This window comes from Astatotilapia calliptera, chromosome 3 (assembly GCF_900246225.1).
Source record: "Astatotilapia calliptera chromosome 3, fAstCal1.2, whole genome shotgun sequence".
In the NCBI taxonomy this organism is placed as follows: domain Eukaryota; kingdom Metazoa; phylum Chordata; class Actinopteri; order Cichliformes; family Cichlidae; genus Astatotilapia; species Astatotilapia calliptera.
The window spans coordinates 26,986,777-27,008,300 of record NC_039304.1 but is presented as its reverse complement, the minus strand read 5'-3'; the positions used below and the strand labels follow the sequence as shown (position 1 = coordinate 27,008,300).

At 42.1% G+C, this 21,524-nt stretch overlaps 1 protein-coding gene and 1 non-coding gene across 5 annotated transcripts in view; both read right to left on the bottom strand.

Moving 5' to 3' along the window:
• Positions 1-2,361: 2,361 nt before the first annotated feature.
• htr2cl1 (5-hydroxytryptamine (serotonin) receptor 2C, G protein-coupled-like 1) overlaps positions 2,362-21,524 on the bottom strand; it is a 151,514-nt gene continuing 132,351 nt past the window's right edge. For all 4 annotated transcript variants that reach the window (XM_026162609.1, XM_026162610.1, XM_026162611.1 and 1 more), the window contains 5 exons: positions 20,542-20,742; positions 8,434-8,597; positions 8,177-8,330; positions 5,394-5,626; positions 2,362-4,182 (listed from right to left, as the gene is read on the bottom strand). In XM_026162609.1, coding sequence (XP_026018394.1) covers positions 3,598-4,182; positions 5,394-5,626; positions 8,177-8,330; positions 8,434-8,597; positions 20,542-20,742 — 1,337 coding nt within the window. In that variant the 3' untranslated portion in view covers positions 2,362-3,597. The remainder of the gene's footprint in view (positions 4,183-5,393; positions 5,627-8,176; positions 8,331-8,433; positions 8,598-20,541; positions 20,743-21,524) is intronic.
• On the bottom strand, positions 14,655-14,727 carry trnak-cuu (transfer RNA lysine (anticodon CUU)). The gene has a single exon. It is a non-coding gene; the product is annotated as a tRNA-Lys (tRNA).

Here is a 21,524-nt window from a genome sequence, read left to right as displayed (position 1 = left end):
AGAGTCCTCTCTTCTCCTTTTATTTTTTTTCTTGTTTTTCCCCTTGTTTACATATTATTGTGATAATTGGGAAGTCAATGAGGATAAAATGCCCGAATGCTGTTTGGATGGTGCGTTTTGTTGATTGCCCTGTGTTTGTTCTTTATTTCTTTCCTGTACTTCACAAGAAAGCAAAAACCTAAGTGAGGCAGAGAGGACCTTTTGAACAACACTTTAAACATGCATGATATTCGTGGGTCAAACCTCATTGTTGGCTTGCCAACATTAGCTCATGTAGATCTCTCCTTGTGGAGACAAAAGTGGTGCCAATGCCCACTGGGTAAGTCTGTAGCATACAAATAGTGGATAAATTATACAGAGGCGCATAGAATTAGAACAAAGGGAACTATTATGGTTCATTCTAATTGCATGCAGAGGTGGCTGCAGACCTCAGGCTCTAGGTTCGATTGATCACATTGAAGGCTTTGACCTTTTACTCTTTGATTTTGAAGGGCATAGGGGAGATTATGGGTAATAAACATTCAAGTGTTTGTAAGTTCTTAGTGTTTTTATATGCTTGAGGCGATTATTAAGAACATCAAATATTGATTTCTAGAGAAACTGCCATCTACTATACAAAAGTAGTCATTAAGTGTGAGCCAGTCAGAGATATTATGTTTTAGAAAGTATTTGTTTAGAAAAACGAGGCAGATTGAACAAAGACTGGTCAATAAAGTGGAAACAGTGGATGGAAAGAGATTTTCCAATAATGCAAAGTATTCATCTTTCATTTTAAGGGTCTTTTTTCTACTAAATAGCCATCTTTCTAGTATTGTTTTCTTTTATGGAGAAGTGCTTTGAAAAACTCCAGTAAATTTAGCCCAACTTTTAATTTAAGGTTAAATCTTCTTTATACATTCATATCTTATCTTCTAAGAGGCGAAGTTCTTGATGAAAAGCATGAACTTGACCTTCAAACTCCACACAGTATTATATCTTTTGTAAGGCGGAGTGTTGCAGATACTTAGTCTTTGCTGTTTTAAAACAAGTTTTCCATCCAGCATTTTGGGTATTTTACTTCCACAGGACACATTGGATCAATAAAAACAAGCAGGTTTGTAAAGCTAGCAGAGTGCTGTATTACCTATCTGCATCTTTGACTGCGTCTTTGACTTAAGATTATATAGTCTACATTAGGGGTGTTGTCCAGAATCGTCCCAGCAAATGGATCCCATCCTGGTTGGCCGAGTATTTTTGAACAACGTTCAGGGTGCAGAGAAGGAATTTTTGTCTTTAACACAAAGTTTTACAAACTGCCATGAGAGCGACTGGACAAACTGCTGATTATTTCTTCCTGACAAAGATGTTATTAATGGTCTGTCACACCAAACCAAGTTTGTGTAAAACCAGTGAGCTGTGTCTTTTGTTTGATTTATGACCCTGGGATTTCTTTGCAGTGACGGTCGACCAGAACTAAGACATATTTTTGAAGATCTAGTTCCTTTTTCAGGCCATCTCAGGCTGTTCTTCATCGATTTTGTAAATGGATCGTTCGTTAAATGTGAATGCCTTGACAGTAAAAACTAAAAGCTGAGGTATTTCTAGCAGGAATTAGAATCGGGCCGATTAGAACTACCTCGTGATGTCCTCTGTTATCTCAGATAAATTTGTGAATTTGTTCATGAGAAAATCAAACTGCTGGTATTTCATCCAGAGTGGATGAAGCATGCCGTCTTGTCAGATGTCAATAAAAATGTGGGAGGAGGGAAAGTGGGAGTGAGAGAGGTGGAGTCAGAGTGACAGGGCTCTGAGTGTTGGGGACTTTGTCTCTTAGGGTATCGACTTTCTGTCCGTCTCACGGATGAAATCTAAAGCTACTTGGTCTTAACTGTGAGTTACTGTGAAGCTGTAGAAGATCAGAGAGTCTGACTCAGTGCAGGGTTGAAACGCTGCCAAGCAAACCATCATTGGAGCTTTAGTTTCAGTGTAATTCTTCGATTATTACTAAAATTTGTTGATTTATATGCAAACAAAGCCACTAGTGTTCTTTAATTTCTTCCTTTTTTTGGCTTTCACTCTACCCTTCAAGCAGGTTTTAGCCTGCAGAATGACTGAAACGGGACTAAATTAATAACTGTCCTTGAATACAAATCCCTCATTCTTTTCTTTTTTAAAGTAGATGACACAGAGGTTCTTTTCAATTCAAGGATGTGTCCTTCACAGATGCCCAGAATATCAAATTGCGAAGATTTGTGCTTGTAGATGATATGAAAATCCTGATGCGTAACCTGATAATATGATATGCATGCTCATTGGTTTGGGATATAGTCAAGATTAAAGTCACATATAAGTTGTGGCAAATCAATCAAAAATCAAACCTGCTTTGACTCAAACTTTTCATTTATTTGCATGAGGCTACGTTACACTGTAGTCTTGTTTTAATGGGTGAATGCAAAAGATATACATTTCCCCGTTTGGCTTGTATAAAGAAAAGAGTGGGAATGAGTAATGAGTGTAAACATGAAAAGAGTTCAACTTAACATAAAAAAATTACATATAATGCATTCCTTTTAGACTGTTTTACTTTTATTTAAGATTTCATTGGTTGCTTTGAGTTAAAAACCTGTGGAAGTAGTGAATTTAGCATTTTGCAAAGTGTTTCTGTTGGTCAACAGAAACCAGAGCCTGTCAGCTGTGTTAAGCCAAAGGCCTGCACCTTGTTTCTTAGCTCTTGTATCCCCCTTGTTCAGTCCAATAAAGGAGAAAGGGGGAGGGTAAGAGGCGACCTCTCTGAGTCATGTGACCACTAGATGGCACTGTGAGTCCACCAGAGACCAGCGGTAGTACATTCCTTTATGTTGGTCCCCTCAGACACGCTTCAACTGCAGTTTCCTTCAGAGAAACATCCCCCTCCTGTCGGCTGAATAGTTTCATTAAACATGCTGGAGAGGTTCATTCAGATGGCTCTCAGGACTGCTGTTGTTGTCAAGCTCGACCGGCACAAAAATATATTTGGTTTAGTTTGCTTGGTGTGGAGGGAATCCACGTGGACCCGAGCTCGGACTGCATTTTGACTCTGTGTGAAGGCTTGAAGGCGTAGTTTGACCCCAGTGGCCTCCCGGTTGGTGCTTGACTCTGTAACCTGCGTCTGTGGGACTCCGTGAAGGGCCACTTGACTTAATGCTAGGTTGACGAGAGCTGGCTCTCCACCGACCTCTTCACTTCATCCCTTTCAGTGGATCTCAGCTGGTATTGTCAATGCCATGAGGAGCCCCCACATCTTGCCACTGATGAGTGCTTAGATGTATAGGTAAAGGCCTGGTGGATGCCTTTGTTTTCTATTAATGTTATGAAAGCCAACATTTACAAAACGAGCACACTGGAAATATTGGTTTTCATTCTACCTTTCCAACCCGAAATATTAACTCTTCCGGTTTCTTTCCACATTGATGAACATAGTACGGAGAAAAAGGCTTGTCAGCAGAGACTAGTCCTTTTCCCAGTAAGAGTCCTCACTACAGTTGAAACCAGTAGAAAAGCTGTCGTGTCCAAGCACCAGCCCTGCTTGGAACAGCATCTGCAGGTTGCAGAAGACTAAAACTGACCGGATGCACACAGTCACACGCTGCTTGTGTGTTCTCTCGGGGCAGGGCTGTAGCTGATGAGTGACAGCTCCGGCTCCAGCTCCGGCTCCAGCTCCGTTTCCGGCTCTGTTTCTGAAAGCATGCAAATGTTCTGGCACTCCGAAATGCTCTGCGAGGTTATTCCGAATTGCGTCCCATCGTCCGTCGTGTCCTCCGGGTCCACTGCGAGCCTCCCGTTATCCCCCCTACCGCCATTGCGACAGTTACTGTTGCGGTCCACACCTGCCTTCCCGTGATCGCCCATAAGAAGAGGAGTCACGGCGTGTGAAGGGCATGGCGGTGGGACGAGGAGGGTTTTGCAACCCTGGCTGGCTGCGTTGGCCCCGACTTTGTACTGGCACCTGATGTAGCTGGAGAACGCTCTCCTGTAGGTCTTATTGAAGAGGGTGTAGACCAGAGGGTTGACTCCAGAGGAGATGTAACCCACCCAGACGAAGACGTTGAGGAGGTCGTGGAGCAGTGACTCGTTGCAGGAGTTGCTGCACAAGACGAAGGTGACGTTGGTGATAAAGAAGGGACACCACATGATGAGGAAGAGGAAAAAGACGATTCCTAGAACCTAGAAGAAGAGAGAGGGGGAAAAGGAAGAGGAGGAAAGAAAGAATAAGAAGAAGATAGTGAATAGAAAGTTTGCCAGTTTGAATTCCTTCCAACCGAAACGTTCTTTTTCTTTCAATATCCCAGCGATTGCACCACTTCTAGTAGGATTTAAACTTATTTTACAGATATAAGAGGGCTTTGGTTTTCATCCAGAGTTAACCTGAATTTTCAGAGGACAATGCCAAGCCCGAGTCACACATTCAGCGACTCCAAGTCTTTTTACTCAAAGTGTCTGGCACAGAAACACGCCATTCAGAAGAGAAGTGATGATGATGCATTAAACGAGACATTAAATAGTTTTCAGACTTTGTAACCTTGTAACCGGAAGGTCGCCGGTTCGATCCCCGGGCTCTCTGTCCTGGTGGTTGTGTCCTTGGGCAAGACACTTTACCCTACCGCCTACTGGTGTTGGCCAGAGGGGCCGATGGCGCGATATGGCAGCCTGGCTTCTGTCAGTCTGCCCCAGGGCAGCTGTGGCTACAACTGTAGCTGCCTCCACCAGTGTGTGAATGTGAGAGTGAATGAATAGTGGCATTGTAAAGCGCTTTGGGTGCCTTGAAAAGCGCTATATAAATCCAATCCATTATTATTATTATTATTCAGAAAAGGCTACAGTATGCTATAACAACTGTATAAGGCAACCTTTTGGCAAACACATACAATTTGCTGTGTACACTGACCCCTAGTGGTCAAACAGTGGCACACTTTTAAGTATTTACTTCTAGTCTAAGTAGTACTGAGCACTATTTGAACGTTTTTGACTACACCGCTGATGGTGTATGCCTGAGGATTATTACTTAGGAATCACCTTTTTAACTTAATGGTAAGTTTATTTTATTTTAACACAGCACAACCAAAGTAAGACCAAGTTAAAAAGCCTTTTGTTTGAAAGCTTTAGAGGTTTTTCCACCAAAGCATTCCGAAATTGAAATTGTTGGGGTGTGGATTTTGCTATTCTTGGGGTCATTGTCCTGTTGCATGACACAAAACATCTGCTTTTGTAGAGGTTGATCTCAGACTCGCAGACTTCAGTTGTTGTTCATCTCAGGTTGTGTTTAAGACCAAATATATACTTTTTAATGTCCTGATTTGTAAACCATTAAAACTTTAAGAGGGTGTACTTATTGCACATTTATCATTTACCCCCTGATTACTCCTTTTTATTCTCACCTTCGAGGCCCGTCTCTCATTTTTTATGGCCTGCATCATCCCCCGGCGACCGTGACTTGACGCATCACTCCGGCCCGGTCCAGCTGCCGGCGAGCTGAGCTGGGACGCCACCTCAGAGCTGGGAATGATGCTGATGCTATCTGAGGTGGAGGCGCTGAGCAGAATGCTGGGCTCTGTGCCCTTCAGGCAGCTCAAGGTGTTTCGTCTGCTTTGAGGAGGCGGGACCTTCAACTCTGAGCAAGGGGCAAAAAAACAACCATTTAAATTTCAAACTTTTGCCTTTAAAATGTTTTAGTGGAAAGCTGAATGGCTGGACTTGCACATGTTATCATTATGTGTCAACCAGAAAACTGCTGCCTGTACAGCCAGCCAATGAAAGAATGTCAAGTTTTCTATTAACACTGCAGCTGATATTTTGTAGGGTAGAGACGAGATGAAAAGTTAAGGCACGAGCTGAATGTTTCATTTTCAATTTTCTGTGTCTGGGATTGGAGAGAGGATAAGATGGAAAATGAGCAGAGACTGCAGTATCATGCAATTTTATCTGAACTGGAGAAGCCAAGGCTTGGCCTGGAATGGGAAACGTCCGAGTGGCGCCCAAACTGATCAGATCAGATAGATGCTGTTTTCGCAGCAGCACAACAACATCTCAGGAAACAGCTGACGAAGTGTGCTTTCTGTTTCGCCTTACCCACTGTAAGTGCTCGGAGCTGGAGAAACTTTTTTGCAAAGCTTTGTCCTTCTGTTATTCCCGCTGAGCAACGTGGCCTACACGTGATTTACGATGACAATACAAACTCTTAGGTATCTAGAAATCCCTCTGGGAATCCTGTAATTATGCACTTCAAGAACATACAGTAATTATAGAAGCACTTGCCTTGTAGAGAGGTGTAGACCAAGCTCATTATTTCTAGTATCATAAACCTGAAAAACATCTGTTATGGGTTTTCTCATGCATAACTAAACTTAGAGAGCAGATGCATTTAATAAGGGAATACCTGATATCAAATGTTGAAAGATAAGCAGACTTGTTACATCAGGTACACCCTGTAGGTTTAGGTCTACCCTTCCTTCGGGATAGGTTGATCTTTTGCCTTCAGCCTGGATGGCCTGCAGGCTTCTAGAGACGTGAAATGGATTGAAGATGCCAGAATTGTGATCTAAAGCTATTTCCAAGAGCTGCTTCATCACATAAGAGAGAAGGGGCTCTTTGTATCCACTCTTGTGACCAGACCAAAGTCGTTCAACCTGTTTGAGTGCTTAGCTCACATATTTGTGTGAAAACAGCCGACGTTCACATAACTGATAAACAAGGATACAGCTGCACAGTTAACTGAATATCAATCATGTTTTGGACTTTCCATAATTAAATGAGCAACAATGAAATTGCTTAAAACCGAAAGCAAATTGAAAGCAAAACTCCCTAAACATTCATGGGCAAATCATTGCCGTTCCCTACACTGTGCAATGTGAGGCATCCAGAGTGGAGTCAGCTGATGCCGCCACACTACGTCTGTCCATCTCCCGCTCCCCGTCACTCGTGAACAAGCCCACGGCAAAACGCGTCAGCAGCAACTCATCCCTGACCCAGAGTGTACCCTCCTCACTATTCTCATTCCTGCCGCTTCACACTCGGCTAAAAAACGCTCCAGCGTGACCTGGAGGCCATCGCCCGACGAAGCCAACAGAACCACATCATCCATAAAAAGCAGAGACGAGATCCTGAGGTCACTGAAGTGGGACCCTTCTGCTACTTCTGTTCATAATAAATGTAAACAGACTCAATTAGGGGATCAATCAATACAATCAGAAGTAACAGGCAGATCTATAGATTTTTGTAAAGTAGGGTGATAGACCCATTGCCTTTACTGTACACCGATGAGTCATGCTCACCCACCTTAGCCAGAAAATGTCCTGACAACTCTGATAGAGTGACGTCCAGGACAGAGTACCACAAAATAGGGAAACAATGGCCAACCTAATTTTGAAAAAATAAAAATATCCCAAACACGATTCTAGTTTCTAGGCCATGATTTGACAAACAGGGTAAGAACTTGTTGTACAGTCAGAAGAGACGATTCTTTTAGCTGCTGCTTTACTTGTGATGGATCCACATGCTTGAGTCTCAGAGGCTGGGTTTCAAACTTTCCCATATCAAAAATGGAGCTACTCAAAGTGAAGAGCTTTCTTATGTGTCTTAACACAGGGATATGTTGAAAGAGCACAGACACACATCACTTACAGAGGAGCCTCCAGTATCATAATTTTACCTTATGCTAATTAGAAATTGATTATCTGCATTTGTACAGTCTTGTCATACCAATAATGAAAGTGTTGAAGGCCCTGAAGCTAAAGACCAAGTCGAATAAGAAACCTAGGGTGTGTGCAATGAAGCATGCTGTTGGTGCTGAGCTGCTGTGGAGGCCTTCTTCATTATTAAAACACAAATTGAAATATGCCATGCTTAGGCGGTATGACTCAAACATCTCAAGAGTGGCAAAATAAAAATCCATCAATTTGTTTTGTGCTTCTTCTTGGTTTAATTGCTGGAGGGTTTAATACTTAGAGTGATTCAAATCCTTCAGAAAGTAAAACATGCTGGGATACCAGCATAAAATACATGAAAACAAAATCACTAACAATAATTATGTGTCTGTGGTTGTGTGTTATTTGCTAATACTTTCAAGAATAAATTCATGTATTTACCATAAATTCATTGGTTAAGTTAGTGGGAGATTTTCCTGCTGACATACAGGTGCAGTAAAGTCCTGGTAGGTGTTTACCTTGTGAGTCTGGAGGAGCAAGTGTATTGATCTGAGGAAGGTGGAAGGTGCTGGGTGGAGGCTGCAATGTATTTCCCATTGCTGGTGTGTGCAAAGGCTGCTGGGAAGAAGTCTTTGCCTCATACAGGAAGACTGTGGCCTGCCTCTGAAGCACCTGAAGGGGAGGGGACATAGATGAAGGCAGTAAAGTAAAGACATTACAACAGATGCATGTTGCAAAGAAGAGCAATCGCACAAACACGAAAAAAAAGCCCTACCTGTATGGTGAGGCAGTATGTCACCACCATGATTACGAGCGGGATGAAAAAGGCCACAAAGGAGCCAATCAGCACGAAGCGCTCCTCGTTGAGGACACAGCTGCCGTTGACGAAGACCTTGTCCTTGTTGTGCAGGCCAATCACTGGAATGGGCATTGACACGCCTACAGAAAGAAAGAACGAGGGTAGCAGGAGAAAAGTCTGAACATCTTTCATTTGTAATATTTTGTGGGAACATTTTGGTGCATGCCCCTCCCTCATTTCCTAGGTTAATAAAAGGAAAGGCTGCATGGCATATATATTTTTTCCATGTGAACTGTAGCCTCTGTTCTTAGCTGACAGAAGTGGCATCCTGTGTGGTCTTCTGTAGCTGTAGCTCATCTGCTTCAAAGCTCAAGACGCTCTTCTGCAGACCTTGGTTGTGACAAATTGTTATTAAACTTGCAGTTGCCTTTCTTGCCAGTCTTGCCATTCTCCTTTGGCATCAACAATGCATCTTCACTCCTGCTGCTGATTGGATGTTTTCTCCACAAACCCTAAAGATGATTGTGGTTCTGCCTTGGGTTCAGATAGTTTTCCTTCTCTACTCTAGGTTCTGTGTGGTCTTCTCAGGTCTTCTTTGAGCACAGAAGCACCACCTATTTCGCCAAATATTTTGACTGTGAGGCACTGCCCATCAGAACAAAGACGGCTTGAAGGAAGAGGAGCTAAAACAACTTGTTTTGGACAGAGGATGTCCAAAACAAGCTACTGTGCTGCAGTCCAGTAATATAAATGTGGAGCTGGATGACCATTAAAATGTTTTTAAGAGTGTTAGAAGAGTGAATGGGAACAAAATATGAACAATAAGGGCAATTTTTAGGATTTGTCTTTGTAGTGTTGTTATATTACACAGGCATAGCACAAGCAAAAGATGAATACCAATGAGTTAGAATGTAAATTGAAACAGTGGTATGCTGGGGAACTGCTGGACCTGACATTCAAGCAAATGTTAGTTTGACATGAACCTAATATACACTCCAAAAGCACCAGGCAGGAATGGCATCGCCCAGCAGGATAATATACAGGGTGACGTTGGAAAAAACTGCAGAGGAAGAGCTCAAGCAAGATAACAAAGAGCCACATTTTTTCACTCCAAACTCCCCAGATGCCAATCTGACCAAACATACTTGGAATGCAATGAAATGAGCCCGGTTAGCAGAAGCTCCGCCCTGCAACAGAACCCAGAGTATTCACTGCAAACCCCATGATGCCAGACACCACAGAAAATCCCCAGAGGTCCCACATCCACACCCCAGCAGGTGTCAGAGACATTTGGAGGCACAAAGCTGAATGTACTGATTGGAATCTCATGCAGGTTGTATTAATGTTCTGGTTCTGTATACACCATTTTTCACTCCATGCATCGAGTAACTAAAGCTGTATCTAATGATTCCTATTGCAAATTCCCATTGCAGTTTTTAAGGTAATGATTAATTACACCTGAAACAACACCACTTTCCACTCAGTTTTAGCGTTAGGTTACTTTAAATGCTCAGAGCCGGAGTCATTACCTGGAAACACAGAGGGTCATTTTCAGAGTAATAATCATAAATCATGGCTAGAAAATGCAACATTATCTCTGAAAACACATTTGGTGGTTTGTACCCCCGGTCCGTGAACACGCTCCTTTTATGATAATGAAAGTAAATAACTATAAGGTGCTGTAGAATAACACATTAAATATATTAAATGAGAGCTGGATCTGTAGAAATCTATCAGTGTGTAATGGATGTTTATAGCGGTGCTTTGGTGCTGTTAGAGGATACTGCTGATAAAAGCCTGAGGTGAGAGGCATCCTTTGAGACAGAGCTGATTTTCTGACCTATGATAATAACACTGACTAATGTGCCGTTTCTGATTTCAAAGAGCGCTTGTGTTAAAAGTGTCTGCTGCCCTGGGCTCTGTTTCAGAACGGAGATACCGAGGGGAGAAGCAGCGACGTGTTTTAAAGCTCTACAGGCAACAGCACTGTTTTACAGACTGGTCGCACATCTCGGTCCCCTTTTAGCTGTTTAATGCCAGAAGTGTGGGCAGGCGTAAGTGCAAGATCTATCGTTTTCTCTTGGACTGCTGGCGACCGGGCCAACATCAAAATGCAATTTGGAGTCATAGCGGCTCCCCTAATGCAATCGTTGCAATCGACTGCACACACACGCTGCCCAGAAGGATGAATTTGTCCGCATTAAAAGTACATTTTACTTTTGTGAATGTCCAAATAACTTATGAATGTAAATAGAGTTGAGTAAAGAGGCTGTCCAGCGGTCTTGGTCGCACACAGTGTGTAGACCAACGGCTCCCAGCTTTTTGCTTATAATGTCCTTCAGGTTGACTCAATGATGAACTTTATTAACACCACCTCTCACAATCAAATATCTTTATTTCAACTTCTTTTAAACTCGATCTGCACTACTTTCAGTTATGGTTAGAAAAATGTTTCCAGTATTTCCACCTAACTATGGGCTTACTATTTTAGAAATCTATCCACAAATTGATTCTACGACTCTGTTTAATAGCTGTTGGTTATGTTTAGCTGTCCCAGTTTGTCGTTACGATTAGCTAACAACTCTATATGTTATTCATGCTGTTAGATAATGATTTAAATTGATTATCTTACCTTTTAATTATTTCAACTTTAAACCAACACATCCCACTGCAAGCTGTAGTGTTAGCTAGCTACTAATATTTGACATTTTTTTCCATAATTTCAGCTAGCGTTACCAATGTTTGATCCAGTATGGTTAGCTAGTCTACAATCAGAGATTGAAACCCCTGGGTGCTGGTTTAGGTCAGTTGGACGAGCAGGTGACCATACGCTGCATGGCTGCGAGCGGCTGGCCCGGGTTTGAGTCCGACCCATTGCTCCATGTCTCCCCCTCTGCTTTCTTGTTAGCCTTCACTGTATCTGTGTAATAAAGCCAGTAAAAGGCTGAAAAATATATATATAAAAATTGCAGGCCCTCTCTGTAACACACCCAAAGAAAGATTCTAGGTCTGACCAACCGTCTCAGTCGTGGGCAAAAAGATGAGAGTCAATAAAATTCTAAAAGATAATTTATTGACAAAAAATATCAAGAGATAAAAGATAAAACAGTCCAGTGTCCCATTTATGAATCATATAAAAAACACACAGTCCCAAGGCCAGAGCCAGCTATGCCACACTGCCAGGTGCACTCCACGTGTTGCCTTTAACAGGGTTAGAAGTTGTCCTTGGAGACCCACCACCCTGCAAGCATATAGCCAGTGGTCACTCCAGCCTCTGCAACTCTGCTGCCTTTAGGCTGTGGCATATAATAGGCCCTGGCCTGCACAGAGAGACAAAATGACACTTTCACTATAGAATTCATAGCACAAAACCCATCCATCCCAAACATATTTGATTCACTCATCACTTCATTCATGAGCTTCTCAAATTACTCCTTCCACTTTTTAGATAGACTCTCTTTACTTATTAGTCCAGTCTCACCTCGGGCCTTAGGCACCCCTAATCTGCAGTACATATTTTCAAGCTTGATCCCTCTGCCAGGCCAGTTCTTCCACAAAGTTCAGTTTCACATAGATCTCAGTAAAAAAGGACAATTCCCATACCGGGAGTTGAACACAGGCCACCTGGGTAAAATGGGACATGACAAAGGAAAACAAAATTTCTAAACAAATGGGAGAAAATGAACAGCTGGCTACATCTGCAGAGCCCTGTTCTTTTGGAGATTTCCTTGAGATCAAAGGAACAACTTCACTAAGAGTTTATTAAAGGTGACACTGAGTTGTTATAGATGCTAAAACCATCCACAAGGTTCTCTACAAGAGACGAGCCTGGAACTCTGGGATTAGACTTTTTGCACCAAGTTCAAGTTCAAATTTTATTCACCACATGCAGTGGCAGGTTGCCCTGCAGTGGAATGAACCCGCCTCCCGACCTTACACATACAACAGAGACATCACATGGGGATACAAGTCAGAGAACGGTTGCATTACAGAAAAACCACTGAAATGTACACTACAATGCGAAAGTATAAGAGGAAAAAAAGAGACCTCTACTCATGCTGGGCTGGAGGACAGCATGAGAACAGGAAACAAAAAAACCTCCTCTGCACAGAAAGCACATAAATGTCCACAGTACAACATTATAGAGCACGTGACAGCAACAGGGGTGGGTAGGGGATGAGGAGTAATCCCAGGCAACACAGCAGCCATCCTGCCACTGCGCCGACTCTCCAGCGTGGGCCCAGACCCGCCCGTGTTCCCCAGGAGGATACAAGCATCGAAGGCGTTGGAAGGGGAGGGGGATGAGTGAGTGCTTGTCAGTGTAAATGTATGTGTGTGCGTGTCCATAGTTCAGTGTCCTTCGCCCTACCAGGCTAAGTAAACAGTCTACAAGCCAACCCAGGTGGCCTTGCATGCAGTGGGAAGAACAGTCTAAACACAGTCGTTTAGAGTTTTGTTCAGCTCCAGCCTTGAGCCCACAGCTAGCGCCGAAGGGATAGCCGCATTATGATGGTGATTTTTCGTTTGTGCGAATAACTCATGAGAATTTCAAAGCTGTTCTTTAACACTCCGACACCGACACTGGTCTCTCAATCTCCCGTTGGAGAGCCGTGAGCTTCTCCATAATGTTATCAAACTTGCACTCCGTGGTCTTGTCATTCTTGTGCTCAAAGAGCCGATTCTGAGACCTCACGACCGCAGTGAGCTGCTCCACGATGTGATCCAACTTTAGCTCAGAGGTCTTATTCTGAGTATTCACGGCAGCCGTAAGCTTCTCCAAGATCTTAACCACGCTGCACTCAGTGAGCCCTTTCTGAGAAGTCGCGCCCCGTCCCATCGTTTCAATCCCAGCGGGCAGCCGTGGGTGGGTTTGAACAGCTGGTTCCGCTTTCTTAATTCTCCGATAAGCCAGGGCCAAACCAGCTCCGATCAGCAAGAACCCTGTTATCATGGTTCTGAATAGGTAGATATCTTCAGCGTCCTCGATCGACAGTCCCACCAGGCACACGATCCTCCACTTCTGCCACCCATCCACTGTGTATCTGGCAGGGAAAGTCCCTCCAGGGCACTCGGGCTCTCCTGAGCCCAGACTTCTCGTTAAGAAAAGGGTGTCAATAGCATTCAGAGACCAGTTGATCAAATCCATAATTCTCTTTTAGGTTTAGAGAACAGATTGTGAGAGGGTGTTCCAGGGAAAAGTAATACAAAAATACACGAGACTAGACAAAGGCATACAGTAAGAGGCTAAGCAGGGAAGATAAGGGGAAGGAGGAGAGGAGAAAAAGTGCGAGTGCCTTCGCCGAGAGCCAAACGACCCAGCAGTGATTGTTTTAAACTAACAATCATAAATAAAATACTCACTACGTTGGACAGCTGAAATATAACCTTTAGTATTTTGTTTTCAGTTTGCTAACAGATGCTCTTAGTCTTATAGAGATGTCTGCAGAGCATGGCGATAAACTTCAGACCAAGAGAGTAAATGTAAGTTTTAAAATGCATCACGCAAGGAGAATAAACAATTGCCTCCATCTGGTGTTTTTCTCATTTAGAGCGAGCAATCAGGTGAATCTAAATAAAAGCTGTGATTCACCTCATTAATTCATTTCACCTTAAAACCATGTGGATCCCGAGGTAGAGTTATATAAAAACGTATGTGGTTTTTTTTCTTATTATCCTTCATTAAACTTGCTTTTATTTCAACCTTTCTCTGTGCTTGCTCTGCCAGCTCAAGTTCATTTTTGTCATGTCAATCATGACAGCAAGAGCCAACCTCAGCCTGCGAAATCTGACTTTGCCCAGATTTTACTTCATAAAGCACTGACTTGAGACTTGACCAAAAACCTTCTGAAGAATCATATTAGCAAAAATGTCCACGTGAGGACGGATCGGCACCAGAAGGTCATAAAGACATGATTTGCATTTGCACCAATATTTATTTTCCATCGAGGAAAGAGCATCTGACTCAGTTACAGATGAAAAAGAAAGCTTTCACAGGACTCTGTGCAGTCCTATAGAAAATCAAGCACACCTTTACACCTTCCAGATGATGATCTGCGTCTAACTGTAAGCATGTGTGAGAACCTCTATGAAGCAGAAGTTTTGGCAGTTCACATGTCTGGAATAACAAGGTCATAACAAAATCAGCTGAATGCAGGACTTCAGAGAGTTTCTTGATAACTTCTGTCTTAAAATAGCTCCGCCCAACATGGGGCTCGAACCCACGACCCTGAGATTAAGAGTCTCATGCTCTGCCGACTGAGCTAGCCGGGCTTGCACACCTAGTGAAACCGCACTGGTAATGTTTCCTCTAATTTTTCATGTGTCTGCGCAAACACACAAACTCCCTGAGCAGTCCCTTGGACCAATCCAACAGGAATCCATCCAAGTTTCATGGTTTATTAAAATAATCAAATTACAGCATTTACATTTATGTTAGACTACTTTTAATTAACTGCTTTAGCCCACTTACAATGAAAATTCAAAAAAATCTTCATGACCTGTGTAGTATGTTAACACTATTGGAAGTAAAAATAACTTGAACTCCAACTTTGAAAACACAACTTTCTTTTTCTTCCTCTTTTTTTTTTATAAAGTTCTGATTTGTATTATGAGTATGAGTCTGTGGTCTGGGAGAGAGTCCTGTAACTCTGTCTGCAAAATACAGTAAATAATGACCGATGTTGGGCAATTAATTATATAGTTACTTCTTCAAAAAAGTAACTGAGTTTTGCAAACAACAAAGTTTCTTGCAGCTGTTTAACTGAATTTACAGAACAATCAGCTGTTCTGCATCAAATTTGATGCCAAACAAATTATTTGTGCCACTCCAGAAAACCATTTCTGTCCACTATGAGATAAAGGAGAACAACAGCCTGATACCTGCAGGCCTGACAACAGGAGACGTATCACTCCTGTAACACCTGTAACATTCAGCAGTCGCCTCATTGTTCTGACTCACACAACAAAACTATTGACAACACTAAACACTAACTACACAAGATTTGCGCTAAATGTCGCAAATCTCTCACATCTCAAAACACCGCCGTCACTCCTAACCCCCCCGCCGTCCCCACCCTTCCTAAACAACTAAATGCCAGAAAGATGAACAAATCTCACAAAACTCACTGAATTCAGTCTGATGATCTCTGGGGTCAGTGTTTCAATGTAGCCATCAAATATTTGGGCCAAGACTCAGAGTCCCATTTAGTGGTCACTAAGCCGTCACCAGAATATGACTGCATTTCAGTAAATGTATTCCATCTTTTGGTCATCACTCAGACTGCAACTAGCTGCTTTAACATGATGGGTCAGCACATTTTAGACTACAAAAAGAGAACATAGAGCTCCCAGTACCCAAAACGTTGTCCTTATGCTCCAGATGACATCAGTTTATAGAAATTAGCCTCAAACCTTTGAGCAGTACAAGTGCATCTAAATATGTAACAGCTGTCAGTTCGGACCAAAACAGACTGAGGTCATTCATGCAAACCTCCTGCTCTGCATTTTTAATTTGTCACCAATGAGAAAACGGTTGTGTTCACACAGACACTTGAGAGGACACACATTAGCTCTAATGGACAGCGGGAAAAAAGCCGGAAGATACACGAATGCTAGAAAGTAAAAAGTCAACAAGAAGCAGAAAACATCTTCTGTTTGGGTGTTTCTTTGTTAATCCTTTAGCATTGATCTCTCTAAGCCCTCTCAGACCTCAATCACAGCTGAACATTGTGGTGCAGAACCTCTTGAGGGGTCAAGGAAATGCCAGCAGGAAAAGAGCAATTTCTTCTGATTTAAAGCCGGATGCGAATGAGTGCAGAGCAAGAAAGGACAGAAAAGTAAAAACCTACCTGCTATCTGGAGGCATCAATCAACTCAGTCTGTCAATGTAGCTCACAGGAAGTAATCCCTGTCAGCAAAACAACTTTTTACCTGATGGAAAAATGTATTATGTAGGAAACTATTAAAAGACTCATAAATACTATTTTCCCTTTTAAGATGGATCACTCAATCATCTTTGGTTAGGAGTAGATTGTTTTCCACATAAAAGGGCATAAAAGAATAAAGAAAGTGAAAAGAAGCACTATATAAAACTTTAATGATGTTTGATCTCTTTTCTTCAACTCGGGCAAAGAAATACATGTTTTTTTTGTATCAGTGTGTGATAAGATGAAAAAACTGCAGATAACTAAGTTGAGTCCTGGAATCGATACAGCTTGTGTTTTACCTTTTGGGACTTTTTGACCGAGCCACTGGGAGCACATAGCTTGGCACACTTTTTGGCCTTAAGCACTCACAAACCAACTTATTTGTCAACACGAGGCTAGCTGTTGATAGTCTCAACAGCTTTAACCTTTAATAAAATGTTTCATCATTAGGACACGACCGAACATTTAATCGCATCCAACCAAAAGATAACAAACCTTTGCCCTTCATTAGACGCTTTTTGATTCACTTGTTTCTTAGTGAAACACGTATTAAATCCCCACACGGGAAACCTGATAGCCTGTGGATTTTGTTCTGTGACACCGTGACTTTAAATGCAGCAACAATCGATGCCCAGGTGGAGTTTATGCACGCATGCAGTGACTTTGCATAGCTGCTTTGGGGGTCGAGGACATACAGTAGCGGTACGCACTTTCACCCTTGTATGTGTGTGTCAAGACTTGAAGCCCTCGTGGGTGTTAAAGGGCTCAGAACAACATCAACAGGAGCCGGAGGTCAGACAGAGCGAGGGAGGGTTGAGGGAAAAGTTTTAAAAGTCATTTGATCCCTCATCACTTTCCTCACAGGGAGGTCATACTTTCCTCTGTGCAACACACGCCCCCTGTGGCTCAGGGGGTTTGGGAAGCGTATCTGTAACCGGAAGGTCGCTGTTTCGATCCCTGATCTGTCCTAATCTGCCACACTGGTTGCTTTGCATGTAAGACGGTGACATCCCAACAGCTCTGTGCCATTTATACCACTGCTGAAAGCGCAGGTACCAGAGACTAGTCTGCAACCTCCTGGCAAAGAACAATCTCTAAAGAAAAGTGAGACTGATAGTGAGCGGTTCCTGTTGGAAAGCAGTTGCTAAAGTTTCAGTCACGGAAGACTGGAAAGTAACCCTCCTTTCCCCCCACCCTAAGCTGCTTTTGCAAGCAGCTCTTCTTTACTTTGAAGGCAAACAATTTCCATTTATATCCAAACCACAGGCAACCGCAGCAAGCTGACAGTAACCAAAGCAATCTAGCTTGAGACATATTTTCCTTGCTGATAGGGGACTCACTGACTGGTTTCTACACCTGTGCGACTGACGCCATATGCCTGAATTATGCTTCAGCTGCGAATCTACTCCTTAACCTACAATGTAACTGCAGAATCTCAATCAGGCCTTAGCCAGTGCGTTTAAAATTGAGAGTTGGGAGCGAGGCATGTCTTTTATATTGCCTAAACCTGTTTCGTCATGACGCAGATGGCAAAGGATGTTTTGTGCATCATTTCGAGATGCCAGTGATTTTTACAAAATGTCAGTATTTGACTCCCAGTAGGGAGACAGTGGGTTGAGAAGTATGTGTGGTGGGAAGCTCTTGCTTGCGACAGCATGAGAAGATTTAAACACCCTTGGCTGAGCTGTAATGTTACCCAGCTGCAGGTGCAGTTCAGCAGAGAGGAAGCAGCTTTTAAATGAAACCGGGTTGTGATTTCTTAAAGAGAAATTGTTGCTGAGATGAATTTTTCCTGATTCAAAATTTGGCAAGAGAATCATATCTACACCTATTTAAGAACATTATAAAAGCAAGAGGAAAAAATATGTCGAATTGTTTTTTGGGGGTGTACTGTCCCTTTAAAATAACAACGAAAAATAAAATAAAAATCATAAGACTATATGAGATGACTGCTTTTACTCCAGCAAAGCCACAATTCCCTCTAAAATCCTTGTGGTAAAACATTTAAAGTCATCTTTTAGGAATCCACATATGAATGTTGACTTGCAGTGTGTATATATATATATATGAAGTGTCAATAACTCTACGGCATATCTTCTGGCTACCTTTAACAATTACATTTCAAGATGACAAAATTAATTTATTCGCATATTTTCGTCCTAACTTCTAACAAAATCAAATAAGAAAAGTGCTGCGATCACCTTTGGGGAGTAAAAAGTCTGTGATGCAAATCACTTCCAACTGTAACAACACACAGCCAGACGCTTTGAGCGTCAACAAACTGAGAGGGTTCCCACTGCTTCATAAAGTCAGGAGGGGCACTGATAGGACCTTTGGAGACACTGCGAGGGGGATTCTGAAAAGTCATTAAATTTAACAACAGTCATCAGTCTCGAAACTCTCCATGTGTACCTGTAGGGGTCGGCTAAATTAACAGTGGTGCAATATAAAAATCCAGTCTTGCAGTTGACCACAAAACGACACAAAGGTAGAATGTATTTTCTTCATTGTGCTCATTTATAGATGTGTGAAGATGAAAGGCCAGTTCACTGAATTAAAGAAAAAAAGAGAAACAACCCCAGCGCAAAAGCAGAACGTGTTCAGAGACTAATTAACTCACAGATAATATCCAGAAAGGTTTCGATCAGGGGTCCCCAATCCCAGTCCACGAGGGCCGGTGTCCCTGCAGGTTTTAGATCTCACCCTGGGTCAACACACCTGAATCACATGATTAGTTCATTACCAGGCCTCTGGAGAACTACAGGACATGTTGAGGAGGCAATTTCTCCATTTAAATCAGCTGTGATGGATCAAGGACACATCTAAAACCTGCAGGGACACCGGCCCTCGTGGACTGGGATTGGGGACCCCTGGTTTAGATCATGGAATCTAAACCAGGAGCTCTAACTGATGACTTGTCTGTGTTCTTAGTGCGTCAACAAAGATTTTTAGACTTTTCAACCATTATCACTGTGCACACTTACAGATTTCTTAACACATTTACAAATCTGATTGCACATGCTCACACAGACAAATTGTTTTGCTACAGTAACAGCCTCATATACTTCATGTTTTTCTTGATTAACAACACCAATCAACATGGTGGGATGAGTCAAAGATGTTGGTCTGTAAGCGCTTTGTCACGAGTTGTTAACAAAGTCGTAAAGTCATAAAACTCTGGCCGTCCCTTATGGCGGCACATTTACATAACAGTTCATTCAAATAAAAGATTTGCTCTGTCCTGTTTATATAGTTTAGCCTGAAAAAAAGGCTGTATGGTGGAAGACTTGGTACATAGATGTCCAGTCCTTCACAAGTCTTTGGCAAAACCACTTGCTGTCCTAGCCTCTGTAAACAGTTTGCTGCTGAGTTTATGTGCTGAGCCACAAATCTTTGGTCATAGGAAGTAAAAAATATAAGTGTATTTTGTTAATCTGAGTTGGAGACTATGTTTCAAAAAGGAAGTGGTGCGCTCACTAAACAATGACTTGTGGTTTACATGACATTAACCAGTGAGCAAGCCGTTTCACTCTTGTCCTCATCACTTCCATTTTTTTTAAAACCAAGATGGTGACGGTGAAAACAACCGTGTCGAGGCTTCAAAACATGGCTTCACAAACTGTACGGTTACATTGTAACCTTGGTTCTCTGAGTGAGAGACTATCTCTCCACTCTGTACATATGGAGTATGTAGCGGAGTGGAGAGATAGTCTCAATATGATAGAGAATAATGGATGATGTCATGGTAGTTACGTGTATCTTTTACACTAATTTGCTAAACCAGTATCTGTCTGCTAACCAGCTGTCTGTTAGCCAGCTACTCATTAAACCTGACCACTTCTGTGATGTTGGTGCCTTTTGGAGCAGTCTTAATGTGATAATTTGGCAAATAATATGGTTTTCTGCACGGGTAATTTAACTAACAGTCCATCCTAAAGCCTGTGCAGCAGTTTTGTTGGCTGAAATTGGAGTATTTGTGATATTCATGTTGTCAAGTGGCCTCCACCTCTTGACACCATGAATATAAACAGCACAATTATGTATAATTACGCCATCACTTACACTTCTAACTAACTGAAATATTTTTAATTAGGAATCTAACAGTGCCTGTGGAAAAGGAGCCAAATCTACATTTATGTATTAACATGCAAATGCTGACCTATAGATATGGTCCACACTGCAGCGATCTTCATCATGGCTTTGGTTCTAGAGTTGAAGCGGCTATGCTCTATAGGGTTGCGGATGGCGACGTATCGGTCGAGGGAGATGGCGCAGAGGTGCATGATGGAGGCAGTGGAGAACAGCACGTCCAGGTAGATCCAGATCGGACACAGAGCGCTGGGGAGGGGCCAGGCGTAGTCTGGAAGAATTGAGAGAGAACATGAAAGATTACCGTGCTGCCAGGTGATGTAAATAATAATAAGCTGCCTGTTGTTTTTTCATGGGCAGCGGTTGCTGCTCTTGACTTTAAAAGCAGTAATTCATTTTTTTCAATCGATTCTAGGAGTCTGGCTGAGTGAATGGCATCAGGGTTAGCAGACTTTGAGGGCTTAAGATGCAGCATGGAGAGGCTGACTAAATGTTAATTAATTAGAGTACATCAAAGGGAGAATGAAAATTACATGCAGCTCCAAGTTTCTGTGAAAAATCAGATAAATGTGATAGTTTGATTACAGCATTTCTCTGGTTTATTGTAAAAATTATGATTAGACTTAGGCGGAGTTATTTAGATGTCTAATTTAATGGCTGGGAATTAGATTTTAAGAGTAGATTATCAGTTTGCATATCAATGAACCCACTATGAATATAAGGTTTAATTTAGATTGTGTTTTATGTCCCATAGCTATCATCTGTACAGGGCGATTACACCAAAATTATGTGTGAAAATCAGTATTTGTATAAGTATGTGCTTTTGTGATGCAGGTGTAGTTGTTGTTGTAGCCTGAGGTTTATTGCTTCTTGCATCCTTAAAAAATGAATCTAACAAAGAGGAATAAGGGATTAGCCCCGATTCTAAAGAGATAACTGATTCAATAAAAAGTTGAACTTGTCAATAACAAATTACAATGACAATATTTCAAACAAACAAGGATGAAAAAAAGATAAAAAAAAGACAATACTGGAGAGAACATGTGATTATGT